The sequence below is a fragment of the Macrobrachium rosenbergii genome, chromosome 3 (genome assembly GCF_040412425.1).
Source record: "Macrobrachium rosenbergii isolate ZJJX-2024 chromosome 3, ASM4041242v1, whole genome shotgun sequence".
In the NCBI taxonomy this organism is placed as follows: Eukaryota; Metazoa; Arthropoda; class Malacostraca; order Decapoda; family Palaemonidae; genus Macrobrachium; species Macrobrachium rosenbergii.
In genome coordinates, this window is record NC_089743.1 from 60738468 (window position 1) to 60755466 (window position 16999).

The 16999-nt window shown below is 41.0% G+C and overlaps 2 protein-coding genes across 2 annotated transcripts in view; both read right to left on the reverse strand.

Annotated features, from left to right (window-relative positions):
* LOC136851461 (protein O-mannosyl-transferase TMTC4-like) overlaps positions 1-9520 on the reverse strand; it is a 180895-nt gene extending 171375 nt beyond the window's left edge. The window contains 1 exon segment of the mRNA XM_067125562.1: positions 9189-9520. The gene's annotated coding sequence lies outside the window, so the exon portion shown is untranslated.
* A 5174-nt stretch (positions 9521-14694) lies between these two features.
* Positions 14695-15917, reverse strand: LOC136851467 (uncharacterized). Its single transcript, XM_067125576.1, has 2 exons — positions 15517-15917; positions 14695-15394 (listed from the first exon to the last, which is right to left on the reverse strand). Exons 1-2 carry the CDS (start codon positions 15915-15917, stop codon positions 14695-14697), a joined length of 1101 nt encoding a protein of 366 aa, XP_066981677.1.
* Positions 15918-16999: the final 1082 nt, after the last annotated feature.

The following is a 16999-nucleotide window of genomic DNA, read 5'->3' on the forward strand; positions in this document are numbered from 1 at the left end:
CGGAAAAGCCACCAAGAAATATATGAGGAGATTTGTGAAAGGTGTGGGAGCAGGTGTCTGTCGAGTACCTCGTCATCTGAAGAAATCGGCAAAGGAGACAAGTCCAGAGGGTCATGTGTTACCACAGGAGTCGCCTGAAGAAAGCCCATGATTTCATCAAGTCGGAGCTGAATGGGCTCTAGCAAAGGATCATGCTCAATGACAGCAGGAGTGAACAAAGTAGGCAACTGAAGAGTTGGCGCTGGGTGCTTGGCAGCTGGCGCAGAGCATACAGGAGGTGGTGCTGAGTGCTTGGACATTGGCGTTGGGTGCTCAGGAGCTGCTGGGTGCATGGGAACTGATGGGCGCTTGGGATCTGCTGGGCGCCTAGAAGGTGATGATGGGCGCTTGGGCGTAAAACGTTCTGGGTTGTCCCAAAAACTACAGGATGGCTGAGGACCAGGCTCAGGCTCCTTGAGACACTTGTAGGGAGGTGGAGAAGAGCGGTCTGCAAGTGCTACACGCCTCTTCAACAGACGAAACACATTAGAGAAGAGCCCTCGGCGCCTTTTATCTGGGCTGGAATCTGAAGCGCTGGAAGAAAGCTCATGCACATCCTTTTGGACGCCTGTCCATTGGCTCTCCGCCGAGGCCTGGAAGCAGACAACAGGCTCGGCTAAGGGAGTGACTATCCGTGGGCAAACCGCACTTACCTCCCTTGGACTTCCAGTATGCCTCCTCCCTGGTGCTGGGGAGTCTGACAGTGACCTTTGTCTAGGAACGTTGGTGGGACGAGTAGCCACCCCCTCCACTAACACTGAACTTGCACTAGCACTCTGGGAGTTTATCCATGGACTTTCAGATGACCTTTGTCTAGAGACCAAATTTCTGATCAACATGGGCAACTGGTACCAGGGTCAGAAGCATGGGGGCCAGGTAAAGGAGTAGATGGAATAGTCAGAGGGCTGGTTAAAGGGGAAAAGCAGTTAAAGGAGAAGAAAGTACAGGTAGGTTGGTTATACCCAATTTAGAAGTACACTCCAAATTACAAGCTTCGGCTCTAGCAGCTGACTTCCTTTTTCTGTCTTTCAAGCTTATCTAAGAGGGCTTTTAGTCTTCCATTTCTCCTGATCCCAGTTCCTGCATTCAACTCAAGTCAAGTCAACTGAAAAATTCTGTCCTCCACAATTACTAAATATTGTGTGGGAATCATATGAGGCTTTTGTCAATCTAGTTTTGCAGACATCGTCGGGAAAAAAGTTGTAATCTGTGGAAAACAGGTCTCAATAAACCTAAGCTATCTAGAAATAGCATGAAGGCCACCAAAAGAATGAATACTTCACCAAATGGAGAAAGTACTACCATCCAGCAACCGAAATTCAAAACAAAGATGCTCAAGAAAACTGGAGTTCAATCATTAACCTGCAGAAACGAATCGAGCTCTTCAGCTGTGTTGTACATACTCTTCCCCAAAAGTGGGTGGGGCTAGTCACCTACACTAAAAAGACAGACGCACTACTGCGAATTTCAAAATTTAAGTTGCCACAATAGTTAGAAACTCCAGCTATGTAATCACTTGGTCAGTTACTTATATAGACTTTTTTCCGGTAGCACTAGCTGCAGCAAAAAGAGTGAGCAAGTTACAAGGATTCTCCTACAAGGTAGGTTTCTGTAAAGGAGATGCCATTTTATCATTTCTACCTTTGTTCAGGGCAAAGAATGATATTGAGGTTAAGCTTCTGCTGAGAACAGTAAAGATTCCTAATTCAACCTCTTTGGTGGGTTATGAAGAAGAGGCTCTACTCTGTCCTGAGAGAGCTATTAAAATCTATTTAGATAGGCTAAAGTCTCTAAGAGGCAAAGTTAATCATTTGTTTTGTGGGGTTAGGAAGCCTAACACTCCATTATCTAAGAATGTGATGTCCTTTTTTGTTAAGCAATTGACAAAACTATCTCATGAAGAGTTATCTCCAAATGTTTTACCTTTATTGAAGGTAAATATTCATAGTGTGGGGTGAGTTTTTACATCTTTTAGTTTTTTGAGAAATCTGTCACTTGAAGGCGTAATTAATGCAGCACAGTGGAAGTGCAACTTGGTTTTTGCTGCTCGTTATCTTAAAAGATGTAGAAGTCACATTCAAAAACAGTAAAACCCTTAGCCCACCAGTAGTAGTGGGTAAAGTTTTTTCCTGATATGATAGAAAGAGCTACCTTTAAGGTTCTTTATTTTATCCCAGTTTTGGTTCGTGGGGAGCATGAAGGTACTTCTGTTGTACAGGAGCATACCTTTGTACCATAGGTATTTCTTGTTTATTGACTGTCGTTTGATTTTGGGGCTTTCACCTAGGCACAGGGGTCCAATCACCCCACTTCTTCAATGCTGGCTGAAGAAGTAGTGGTTTTCTCCACAAGGCTACTCTTAGCTGCAAACACATGAGGGTTTTGCACCCTGAATGGAATCCACCTTCTGGTGGCAGTATTCCCCAGAGAGAATTCCAGATCAGGTAAGAATATTTCTGGATTTTGTACAAGAAGCTCTTAGCTCGCTTGGCTAAGCAAAATTTTGTCTAGCTGCACTACCCACCGTCCTTTTCTCAATGTGGGAATCAGCTACTTTAACAGCAGGTAAGGTTCATCCCTGGTATTCGCAGGAGATGCGTACCACTACCTCCCGCGAATAGCTAAAATCCACGAATACTTAAAACGCCTCTAAAAATGCTTATAACTGCCTACTATATTTTGATAATTCAAAACACCAAAAAACCCTCAGAAAATGCTTATACAGGAAGTCCCTGGTTAACACCGGGTTCGGTTAACGGCGACCCAGTTTTCCGACCCTTGTTTAGCGACAAAAATCGGCAATTTTCTGTGCAGAAAATCGCAGATTTCCGCTTATCGGCACCAATACATATCTAACAGAGGCGCCAATAACCAAAAATTGGTGCTTTTTGGTGCCGATAAGCCCTGAAAATCGCAGAAAAAGCGCCAAAAATCACCGAGTTTCGGTTATCATCACACCCTCAGAACAGAACCCCTGGGACTGCCTGTACCTGAATATTTTAATAGTATTATAAAAAAAATAGTGCATTTAGTCAAGAAAATGATATGAAAATACAGTAATTTGTGAATATTTCTCTATGAAAAATACTGCGAATAGGTGAATTTTCCGTGAATAATGTGTATATATGTTCCATAGAGAAATCTGCGAATAGGTTAGTCCGCGAATCTTGAGAATGTGAATCCGGGGGGCCAACTGTAACATAAATTTTCATAATAAAATTTCTAATTTGGATACTTGCCTACTGTTAAATTGACATCCCGCTCAGCCTCCTCACATCTAGTGGTCTGTCAAGGAGAATTCTGACTAAAACTTAAAACGTTCAAACACACTTAGTGGAGAAACAGGTGAACTAGACAGTCTTCCAGGTCAGCCAGGTGATCTTCTTTTTGTTTGATACTGCACTAAGATATACACACACACACACAACAAAAGGGGAAGTAAGGAGGTTGTTATTGACTTAAAAGCACAACACCACTTAACACGTCATAACTGTCGCTTTGTTTGTCGCATTTTATTGCTGCTACAAATCTGTCATCAGTTTAATAGCGTATGACAGCAGGTGCAGGGTGGACAAGAACTTGTGTTTTTAATAAGCTTTCTCACTGTTGGAGGAAATGTATATGTCATTGTGATTTTTTATTTTTAATAGCTTATAGGCATATGCATCATAAACATATCTTACACTAAATGGCTATATTTGGAAAGTATCAATGCAATCAATAACAATGAGCATTTTCCCACTTTGTACAGTTGTGAGTGATCAGTTGCTTATTTGAACTGTTGGCAAGTGCACTGCTTTTGTGATACTGCATTCCGAGCATTCAGCATTGCTGGTCCTCCTGGTGTTGTATACGGTGCTGTGTATTTTTCGCATGGCCCCATCTCGTCCTATGAGGGAAAGGAAGGCACAATATTGACCCTTTAACAGAAAAGAGAAATTGTTGGGAGAATTGAGGCAGGTTGGTCTAAGTCACATATCATGGAAGAGTATGGCACTGCCTGGTCAACCTTGCATTTTATCAAGACTTCCCAGGATAAGCTGAAGAAGTACGTACTTCGGGAAAAAGATGGTAGGGAGTCAGGCCCGCAAGGTCATGGCAACAGGCGGTTATGAGGGCACTGACCAGTCTACCTTGATCTGGTTTCATCAACAAAGAACTGCTGGCATGAACATACATGGTGTTCAGTTGAAGGCTGCAGCTATGAAGTTTGCTGACCTGCATAAGGTTGCGGACTTTAAAGCACCCAAAGGTTGGCTGTTTCAATTCAAAATTTGACATGGGATTTCTAGCAAGAACTCATGAAAAAGCTTCGGATGCTTCCGAGGAGGGAATGGAGGAATTTTGCCAGATGTTGCAAGACCTGATGAGGAAAAGAAGGCATTGTTTTAGGCTAAATCAACAATGCTGATGAAACTGGTATATTCTGTCGCTCCTTACCCACTAACACCTTGAATGATGAGAAGGATAAGAATTTACCAGGTTGAAAGCTTTCCTAGCAACATGTTTCTTTCTTATGTTATATGCTACTGGTGGGCATTGTTGCGAACCAGTGGTAGTTGGACATGCAATGCAACCACATGGGTAGATGAACAGACTGCTAGTGATTTAGTATCATTTCACTGCCAAGATCATAACCGACTGGGTCCATAATCTTTTTTTAAGGACGTTATTTATCATCAAACATAGCATCTTGGCACTGCTAGACATTGAGTGAAGGCTTTGCTTCTCATGGACATGCGCCTGCACATCCTAATACAGTCCAGTTGGTTGGCAACGAAGGTCGTATTAGGGGTCATGTATTTGCCAAAGCACCAAAGTGTTATTGTTGCAATGAAACGGCTATAGTGGAGGAAGTTCCTGGAGGGGGTAATGGTAGTATTGGAGTAATGACTTCCAAGCCCAACTCACGACTGGAGGCGATGACGTTCCGGAGGATGATGTGCAGGGGAAGCTGGTGATGACGAAGGTGACCCTGGCCACCAACTTCTCTCCGACTGTGAGATAGCTGCTGCAGCTGGTGGTGGTGGTGATGATGAAGCGCCTGAAGACGACGATGACGATGCCTAGACTGTTTCACAACAAGCACCCTCATACAAGCATAATATGTACATGTAGTCCCCAGGTTGTGGTGGTTCCAACTTACAGCACTTTTTCAAATATATTCATCAAAAAATTTGTTCCAGGTTATGGCACCGTGACTAGGATTACGGCGCCGTAAGCGCTGTAGGTGCTATAACAAGGTGAGAAAACAGGTTTAGGGTTCACTATAAGGCAGTCCCTCCTATAAGGAGGGGAGAAAACCTGTTTATTGCCAGGGTAAAGCTCAAAAACCTGTTTCTTTCCCCAGGCTTACATAAGTCTCTCTCTCATTTTTATAAATTTTTACTGTATTATGATGTTTTGAGTTACTGCATTTTCCAACTTATGGCAAGCCGTTGGAATGGAACTCCTGCTGTACCCTGGGGACTCCCTAAGATATTGAACCCCGACTTCCCCGGGGCCTTGGATGCAGCTGCAAAAATGCAAGAGTATCTTGAGTCCAATCTTTCCAGATATGTGATGTGTTCTACTAAACAAAGTGCATCACCTACATATTCTATGTAGCCTATGTCAAGATTCTATCGTTACTCCAATATTAACCATCTATTCCATCTCAAACCTCTTTTTACTTTATATAACAAGTGTCCTGGTATTACCCTGTGGCACCCCATTACAGTGCTAACAATAAATTATTTTATCAAGATTCCATCACCATAATTTCCAATAGCTTTGCATATTTAACAGGAATACCTGTATGTACTGTACATTTAATATGTAACATGTCATACTGTAATATACAGTATGTTTACTTACCAATACTCAAAAGTTTCTATAATTCTTTAGTTTTAATAAAGACTATGTTTAATTTTCTTCTTGACCTGTTTCAATGGTGTGATTTAATCTTGTAAGTTAACTAGTTTTCAGTTATGATACTGATCCTTTCCTGATGTTCCCATCATAATTATTTTATTTTGTACTTTAAATTTGGAATAATCAAATTTCTGTGGAACAAAATGTCATACAACGGAAAGGAGAAAGAAGAGTGACAGATCTAATTGGGAAACACCATATGTAGTGTTAATTCAACTTTTAACTAGATGAAAGCATCATCCCCATACTTGTGTTTTCATCATCATAATAACGCTGGTTTATTTTTTAGAACCCCCTACCGTTCCTCATTTGCTCCATCTGGCAAGAACCATTTATTTACTTGAATAACTTACTCCTCCATGCCAAGGCTATTTTTGGTAATCTTACAAGTCTATTAGTTCTCATATTTCTTTAGTACTTTGAGCAACTTAATGAACATGCAATCTAGGTACTTTATCAGGTATTCAAGGGTTAATTTTCTAATACGTATCACATTTACATCTGATGCTCCATTAAATGTACTGACACTCCTATGTACAGTGTGCTTTTGGTGATATAGTGTATTTATACAAGAGTTTTTTACATATTTTCGTTTCAGACTCATACCACATATTCTATATTTGCTTTTGCATTAATATGCAGCCACAAAAGCTTAGTCAGAATGTGACACCACATCCTTGGGGATTTATTCATTCTCTATTTAGGTGACTTATTAATTAAAACTTGTAATTTTCCAGTGCATAATGTACTAGAATATTACAAAGATGTTACAATAGTATAGTATTGTGACTACATAGGCATACCTACATACAAACATTTCTAACATATCTACATTCACATATTTCACCTTGAATGCTACATTTCTTGTGTTCTATTTTTGCTACAGCTAAATAACACATTCCTCAGTCTCTACTATTTACATCAACTTCAACGCCTATTCATTTCAAATCATGTATCTTCAGTTCATGAACTACTGAATCAAATGCAGCCCTTTTGTCAAGTAATATATTATTAAACATAGTGTATATCATTATCTACGTACGATGTTTCAGGGAGTCATAAATCACAATACTGTTTAGGAGTGATTTTTTTTTTTTTAAATTTGACAGATTTTCTAGTAAAACACAGCTCTTTGCAGCATGTTAGATTATTTTATACAAATGACAAGTTAGGTATTAGTTAATGCCTTTTAAAGATTGCTTATCTCTTGATTTTTCAAAGTTGGTCTTATTCCTGCTATTTCCTATCTGGGTAGTAATGTTCTCCTAGGCTTATGCTTATTATTTTTTGGTGTAACCTGACAACTTCATGAAAATTCAGGTTGTTTAGATGCATCCACACAAATACAGTTAACCTCAAGCTGAGAGAGAAACATGCAATCCAAAAAGGGGCACATGGAAAATATTTTTGCTCAGAAAAGTTATAATGAATATACAGCAAACTTTATCGTATTATGTTACTTTCCATACAAAATTTAAGTCATAGCTCTAAGTGATGTCAGCCAAGTCATGTAAAGACACCGCACACTATGTTAGCCTAATTATAAACAGCAACCTCAAGAAGGTTTAGGAACAAAGCTGGATGCCCCAAAGATAAAGATGCTTATATTATGGGCATCCCAGGCAATTAAAATTCGTGTTGCATTTCTTAACCCTTAATAAGAATCACTGAAAAATATATGATCAATGACTCTTTTCATAAATCCTAAAACCACTTCTTTCATAACAAAATCATTGCTACTATTTAGTGGGTGCAGAAATTATAATTTATCATTTGTTGACATATTACAGCATGTTAAAGCCTATTCAGTGCTGTCTTTTGTATATCTTTTTTTGTAAGTATGATAGTTATCATCAACCACCATGGAATGGGTTTCTATTTTGTCATGTAGGTGATGTTATAATTTCTTAAAAGTGAGCTTATATTATGTGGGACTGGTATGTCTGTCAGACATCTGGGCATCACTTGGTGATTATTCAAGGATTTTTGTAAGAAAATAAAATTAAAAGGGGCTTTTTGACGATATTCTGGGTATATATGGCCTTGGTAATGTATCTAAAAAACATGAAGACTATTTTACGCTAATTCTATGGTCCACAATTTTTCAAAATGGCAATCAGCCTATGCTATTTGGGTATTATGTAGTTAGTATAAAAATCAAATACTGTAGCTCTTACCAGATTTTGATGAGATCTTTTTTACAAATTTTACATTCATTTCAGTTGGATATATTTAGTGAACTCATTTCAAACATCCCTAGATCTACCAACAATGAGGGACCAAAGTCAGAGCAAGACTAACAGTGGCTTAGTTGGGAGAAATAAGACCAAAAGATACCCATTCTTTCTGGAGGTAATGAAGGAGACAACTATAAATAAACATAGTAAGTAACCAAATACTGTTTCCAGCCCAGTTAGGTAGGAGGTGATGGCCTAAGTTAAGCTTCAGTACAAAGCATTCTTACATTTCATTCTATAATTTTCCACTCCTTAGATCACATTAGGTTGGTAGGGGGCAAAAGAAAATAAAGTAGGACGTAGGCTAGTGGCCTAGTTACCTACATTAGGAAGATTAGGTTTGCATACATTTTCCCCTATCCAAAAAAACCTGTTTCCCACTGTTGTCTCCTGGAATTGTCAGACTAAATTAATATTGGCTATGTTTAAAAGTAACCTTTACCAAATGTTTTGTTGAATTCTTATCACTGCAATGAAGAAAATTTCGAAGAAAATTAATTTGGTTAAAATAAATATTTGGTAAAAAAAATGACGTTTGGAGCCATAAAGGGTTATGTTAGCCAAACCTAACTCCAGTAAGCTGTTTCCTGATAACCTAGGATTCATGAACTTATTATACAACCTTAAGTCATGTACAACTCGCAAAAATTACAATCTTTTTTTTATAATAAACTAGGCTGAGACTTACTGCAATGTAAGTGTTTGTCTTCCAAAACAGCATACACTACTCAAACATTTAACCCTTTCCTAACCAGCCTATGGGCTATAATTGTTACCTACGACTGGCTTCTCATAAACAAAAGCTAACTGAAGCTGATCTCGGATATGGAGAGAAAAAAGATGTACCTGCCATTTCCACCTAGACAATGACAGGTTACTCCATCAAGATCAACCAACCAACATCCCAACATCGTATGTGCTGACTTAAAAACACTTTCGCATTCCACAAAATATCTTTTCTTTATCACCCTGGCCTAAACTGAACAACAGAATTGTTACCTTACATCAGCCTACAGGAGTTCTTGACGAGCGGTGTTGGTCGAGAAGAAGGAAGGATAACGTCATCTCCAACACTGATTGCTGAAGCTCCTCGGCCGAGGAGGAGGAGGAGAAGTTGTTAAGTCTTTCCTGCGCCCAACTCTCGGCTTTGTTCCTCCAGTTCCCTTTACTCTTCAACACCGTAATAACGACCCCACGCCTATAACATGGTGTCATGGGGGTCTGTGGGCTGAGTATTGCTAGCCAAAGCCTATAACAATGGCCGAGGTTTACAAAAGGACGTCTCGGCCATTAGCAGCGATGGCACTTGTTTACATTTGTCGTCTGTCACTGAAGCGCATTCATCATCTCAGCTGACATGTGGAACACTCCGATTGCGAAAATAAGGGTCGGGATAAACTTTCTTTATATGTATATTGTGGTTTTTTATCACCTTTAGCTCCATATGATAAATTTATTAGAACATAAATATTATAAATAAATACATTGATAAATGGTTTGTGGAAACTTTTGCAAAGTTGCAGCTGAAATCGGATTGTTCCCATGCCCTTACAAAGTGTTTTTTTTTTTTTTTGTGAAAATTAGCTTAGCGGCTAGTAATAAAAGAACTCCATCTTAATAATTCTCCAGAGATTAAATACATAACTGCATTGTTCTTTTGTATGTTACAATAGATTTACCTAAGACAGAGTCATGCCCCTCTGATGCCCGAAAAATAATTCAACCGGCTTCGTTAAACATTAGAATCAGGCAACACCTGTTATTTGCAACCCACGTATTTACTTCACAACACCATTAACGATCTTCTTATACTGGTGAATTACTACAAAGATTTATTCCAACTAGCTAGTAACAAAAATATCCCAGATACTAATACGTATTAGGGTACGGAAAGGTTTACTCCAATAAATGGAAGTTGGTCGAAGTGCATTCCATAAACCTCAGCAAATATAATGACCTTCGGTTGAGAAGCGAGGGGACCCCGTATTTGCATTTGCTTCTAATTCTATGCCCTGCTGATAAAATGATGCTGTCTGGAGGTGGTTCTTGCGCAATACAGTGATATTAACGGCGTTTTATGCCCGTGCGTTTATGAATATGATCGTGATGTTTTGTTATATTGTAGCTAAATATCAGCCACATCATTTTCTTTGTAAATCTTGACTAGACTTTCGTTGTATTTCTATAAAATTCCGGAATCGCAAATTGAGCAACTTAGCAAAGTGATAACAGTATGATAATAAAGGTGCCTGCCTTACAAATGTTCGTTTTCGAGTATCTTACTTAAAACTACAGTACCAATACCAAGCTTATTCGAAAAAAAAGCCGTGCCCAGCCGAGATAACTGCCGTAATTATGCATACTGCACCTAATACCTATAAAATTCGAACTATACGTCTAGACGTGTCTGGAAGATGCGGCCACAAAAACAGGTGAAAAAATTTTTTTTGTGACCTCCCTTAATTACAGCGTTTTCACACTGAAGTGGAAAAGAGAATTAAACACCATCTGAAACCATATAAAAGAAAGTCTGTCCTAGAGACTTTTGTCTCTCGCAATAACAAAAACGTTCAGCCCAGCCAAGCTGATAATTGACGAGGGAGACAAAAAGTTGCAGGCAGTTGGAGAAACATAATCTGCCAGGACTTGTAATGATACCAAATGATACAACCGCCACAAGAAGAAGAGGGTCAGGTATGCGAAGAAAATGTTCGTGGGGGTATCCGTGTGTCTCAAGGCGGTAATACAAAGGTACATCTTATGACTTACAGTTTGTGCGTCTTTACCACAAGGAGACTCGTTCTTTCCAACATTACTGTCTTTCGGGTTTTCTTGGACTGTTTGATTTTCGATACATTTATTTCCATGAATAATATTCTGTCATTTGTGATAACAGTCGGGATCAAATATTTTAGTACTATACCAGTTAATTTGTCTTTAATATATATACATACACACACACACACACACACACACACACACACACATATATACACACACATATATATATATATATATATATATATATATATATATATATATATATATATATATATATATATGTGTGTGTGTGTGTATGTGTGTGTGTGTGTGTGTGTGTGTGTGTGTGTGTGTGTAATTTGACACAGTACAACATGGGTTTTACCCATTCGTGACTATATGTTCGCACAAATATATGATTTCTTTTGTTTCATGTCATCGATTGTAATTTCTGACAATCTTTCATTTTTGTCGGGAAGTAGCATTTCCCTAAAGCAGCGAAAAATAATGACAAAGTCGCAGTCTGACATATTTTATATAGATAATGTTTCCCACCTTTTCCACCGCGTTTATTTTTGTCGAAGAAATGTTTAGGTGTGGATCCAAAAAATGAGGTTGCACATTTTCCTTTTTTATATATACCCCCTTGGAGAGTCAGCATCCTACTGGAATCCGCGTGCACGCGCGTGCGCACTCATGTGTGTGTGTGTGTGTGTGTGTGTGCGCGCTTTGATTATACATGTCTATAATTCTTTTTTCTTTTATTTCTTGGTATATGTCTTTTGGGGTCAAGATAATTGTTTTCCTCTGGTTCCTTCGTGTTTGCGGTTATATTTATTTGTTTCTCGTTCCCTTATCATCGCCAAACTCCCTTTTTGGATCGTCTTTTTTTTTTTTTTTTTTTTTTTTTGCAGGGGACGGGGGCTGCTTATGACCTCTGGATTACCTTCCTATAAGTAAAGGTTGTTTATAATCCCCCCACCTCTCTCTCTCTCTCTCTCTCTCTCTCTCTCTCTCTCTCTCTCTCTCTCTCTCTCTGCACAAAATGCCTTCTCATCACTTGACAACATTTTAAAATTTTATTTTGTCATTTTTCATACTTACACAGTGACCGGTGCTTTCGTTTTTGTAATAATAGTAATTAGTTTTTATTTGTGAATACCTTCATTTACATAGCCGCTTTGTATTTAATTGGTTTTTATTTTTATTAAATGGCTGTTTCCAGTTCATGGAATTTTGACTGGAAGACCAAGGGGGCATCATACCCTGAGCTTTCAGGGCGAGACGGTTCTTCAAGGAACGTCGTACTTTCGCTCTTATGCATAGATGCGATAAGGTTCAGTTTTCGTAAGCATGAGCTCACTGCAAGAAGAGTCACACACGTTTGTTCTTTGTTAATTTCATCCTCTAAGTTTCATTTCTCTCTCTCTCTCTCTCTCTCTCTCTCTCTCTCTCTCTCTCTCTCTCTCTCTCTCTCTCTCTCTCTTTATATGTGTTTCAAGGAGGTTAGTGTCCTTAATCATGCAAATGTATGTAAAAGAAAGTTTACATACCTCCATTCACGTTTTACTTGCATATATACTTACGCATTGCATATAATGCGTTGCATACCCTTACCACTGAATACGTTAACCCACCTCGGAAACCTTTTTCATTTCTTTATTTATTACCCTGTTTTATTCTCTTATTTTCCTCTGTCTATTTTTCTTTTTAGTATCGCCATTCGTGACGTCAGAAGCTTATAGTCGAGGTGTCATGAATACGAAAGACAGCAGGTTCGAGGAAGAGAGATTTTCGCATTAGATTTTGAGACATCAGGCAATGTCTCGAAACTGTACGAGAAAATATATTATCTTTTTGAAATCTTTGCTCTACACACTTTTCATTCACTTTGGTTACAGCTGATCACTCGTTGATGCAGTTTGTAGTTTTTAGTTTATTTTCCTTTCTTTTGGTGGATCTATAACAGTTCCCGCTTTCAGTAGTTGCTTCTTAGGATCTGTTTTTCTGGCTTCAGGATCAATCTTTGCTCTTTATTTGTCCTACCTTTATGTAGCATTTGTTATAGACGTTGGCACGCACACACACACATATATAGATATATATATATATATATATATATATATATATATATATATATATATATATATATATATATATATATATATATATATATGTGTGTGTGTGTGTGTGTGTGTGTGTGTGTGCAACAGAAGAATTCCATGAAGAGCAGAGTCGAATAAGGAATAGGTAGACTAATGCTCGGGAAACTTTCTTTATTGCGACTAGTTTCGAGGTTTTAACATACCCCATCGTCAGGCATCTAAAAATAACAAATAAATACAACGAAAAAACCACTCACTAAAATAAAATAAAATTAAAATTAAACACATCAGAACTAACTACCAAGAATTAAAATTGAACAATACCGTTCAGCCTAGATAAGCAAGAATCAAGAGAGGAATAAAAGGCAAATACAAAGATAGTTACAGAAGAGACACTGAATTAAAAACAAAGGAACTCAACTTTTGTACTACATTTTTAGGTCTGAATATGACTCTGAGACTGACTTGAGAGTAAAATTCCAATAGTAATTTAGATAAACTTTCTCAAATCAGTCTCAGAGTCATATTCAGGCCTAAAAATTTAGTACAAAAGTTTTTCAAGTTCAAAGACACGGTGCCCAAAGGCCTACAGTCATCTGTAGTCTCTAAGTATACATGTAGTTGCTGTAAGGCAACTTATATTGATAAATCAAAGCGCCAGTTTCGGGTCTGTGCCTTTGAACACCTAGGCCAACCAATTAGAACAAACAGGCCACTTAACAAACAAGCATTTAGTGCCATTCGTGAGCATTCCCATCAGCATGACCATCGTCTGAGTACAGATTCTTTTCCTATATTATCCAGTCGGTCTAGTGATGTGGAGCTAACAACAATTGAAACATTATATACCAGCACAGAAAAACCATCACTCTGTAATAGTGAACGGTCGGTTGAGTTGGTTTGTTTTTAATTCTGTGTCTCTTCTGTAACTATCTTTGTATTTGCCTTTTATTCCTCTCTTGATTCTTGATTTTCTAGGTTAAACGGTATTGTTCAATTCTAATTCTTGGTAGTTAGTTCTGATGTGTTTAATTTTGTTTTATTTTAGTGAGTGGTTTTTTTCATTGTATTTATTTATTATTTTTAGATGCCTGATCATGCGGTATGTTAAAACCTCGAAACTAGTCGCAATAAAGAATGTTTCCCCAAGTACTGGTCTACCTATTCCTTATAATTATATACATATATATATATCTTATATCTTCCCTTTACGAAGAGGGACCCCAGAAGATGTTAAACCTCCAGTTCTCGTTAAGTCTATTCGGGATGATGTTGTGAAAGAGGTGCGAAATAATGAGCAGGAAGACAAGTACTGCTGGTTTATTGATGTTGTTTCAGATTTAGCTGGCCTTGCACCAGCACGGGCTCTTGTCCTTAGAGCAGCCCGTAACTGGTTTATTGATGAAGCGAGCTGCTTATAAAGTGGGGTGTGGACGCCTGTGTACTTTGCAGAGACCGCCAGTACAAAGATTTACAGGTGACCTGAGGTCAAACTAATTCTCTACAAAAACAGGACAGGTTCATACAGAAAACATAGTGATCAATAATGTCTGGTACATAACATAAATACTTCGTTACATGTACATAAAGCATGATCATTTGGAAAGACAATAAAACATACAGACGGAGGTAACGTCTGATCAAAGCAGGTATCTGCTGGGGCGACGAAGGGGGCCTCGCTTCCTTGATGTCAACTGGAGAGGGTGGTCGCCTTCCCCAGTGCCCCCTGGAGTGATTTGTTGGGGTGCCTTCCTGTCTGGCTTCTGGGGCTTCCGGGGACGCCCACGCCTCTTTCCTGCGCAGGGGGTTGTCCGAGGGGGTGCCACACCCTGCGGGAGGCTTTGAGGACTGCCTCCGACGTCCTCCTCCAGGAATGCAGGTTTGAGACGATCTACAGATATCCAGTCTTCCCGCCCGTGGACGGCTTCTTGGAATGCCTTCTTGTTTCTTTCCAGTACAAGGAAAGGTCCTCTGTAGGGTCTGGTTAAGAGTGGGCGCACGGTGTCGTCCCTGACGAAGACGTGGGTGGCAGAGGATAGCTCAGGGGGCATGAAGGGGGACGTCCTGTCGGTGAATGTCCTTTGGCAGGGGGCGAACTTTCCCACCCTGTCACGGAGCCTCTGCGTCCCTATGTCATCTCTGTCTTCTGTGATGATTCCACCGGGACTACCAGGGTCTCCCCGTAGACTTTTTCCACTGAGGAGGGGTCGCCGTTGGCTCTGGGCGTGGTTCTCAACCCGAGGAGGACCCAGGGCAGCTGGTATTTCTAATTCTCGGAGGAGCAACGAGCCATGAGGGACGCCTTCAGAGACCTGTGGAACCTTTCCACCATTCCGTTGGCTGCAGGGTTGTAGGCAGTGGTGCTGTGGTGAGTGGTCCCCATCAGGCATGCCAGGGCGGTCCACAGCTCGGACAGGAAGGCTGGTCCTCTGTCTGTTGTTATGTGGTCTGGGACACCGAACCGGCTGATCCAGCTGGAGAGGAGGACTTCCGCACACGCACTGGAGGTGGCTTCTTCCATGGGCATAGCTTTGGGCCACCTGGTGGAGCGGTCGACGACTGTTAGAAGGTATCTGGCTTCTCCTGATGGGGGAAGAGGACCCACTACCCCGACGGGGATGTGCCTGAAGCGTCTCCTTGGCTGGGGAAACTCGCCCACTCCAGATTCAGTGTGCCGTCCTACTTTGCTGGCCTGGCACTGCACATACTGACTTGACAAGGCCGTCATGTCCTTCCGTATGCCGTGCCAGACAAACTTCTCCATCAGCAGCCTGCTATTGTCCTTCCGGAGGGGTGGGATAGGCTGTGGATGACGTCGAAGACCAGCCAACATCTGGAGGCAGGCACTAGGGGGCAGGGGCATTTGGTGCTAACGTCGCTCAGCAATGTTGATCATCCTGAACTGAAGGGCATGTCTTTCCACCTTAGCAACGTGATGGCTGTACTGTAGGCAGGGGTCTCAGGGTCAGCAGCCTGTTCACGGGCGAGGTCCTTGTAGTTGATCCCTCCAGGAGGAACTTGAAGTGCAGTACCACCTGGTATGCTGCAAGGAGTTCCTGGTCGAAGGTGCTGTAGCACAGGGCTCGGTGGGGCTTAACCTCTTGCTGAAGAAGGCGATGGGCTGAGGGGTCCCCCTGATGACTTGCTCCAGGACATCTTTGCAGGTGACGTCGCTAGCATCCATCGTCAGCTGGAGGGGAGCGTTGGGGTTCTGGTGGGCCAAAGATGTTGCTTTGGCGAGGGCAGCCTTCGTCAGGAGGAAGGCCTTCTGCTGGTCAGGGTCCCACACTAAGGACTTTGGACGTCCCTTGAAGACCTCCATCAGGGGGGCCATGGTGTGAGCAATCCCCGAGATGAATCTTCTGTAGTAGTTGACCATCCTGAAGAATTCTTGTACGGCCCTGATGGAGGTGGGGATGGGGAACTTCTCGATGGCTTCGACCTTCGATGACATTGGGTGGACGCCCTCGGGGGATATCTCTTGACCCAGGAATTCCACCTTCCTGACGCCAAAGGTACACTTGTCGAACCTGACGACAAGGCCACTTTCCTGCAGACACTGCAGGACCTCCCAGATGTGTCGCAGGTGTTCCTTCCAGGATCTGGGAAAGATTAGGATATCATCGACGTAGCAGACGTAGAAGTCCAGGTCCCCCAGGATGCTGTCCATCAACCTCTGGAAGTTTGCGCCTGCGTTCCTCAGGCCGAAGGTGAAGACGAAGACGTAGGACCCGAAGGGTGTGACGATGGCGGTTTTGGGGATGTCCTCCGGTGCTACTGGTACCTGAAAATATGATTTTAAAAGGTCCATTTTAAAGAATATTTTGGCCCCATGGAAAGAGGCCGTCAAGTCCTGCATGTTTGGCAGGGGGTAGTGGTCAGGCTCTGTTGCAAGGTTCAGCCGTCTGTAGTTGCCACAGGGCCTCCAGGCACTGTCCGCTTTCT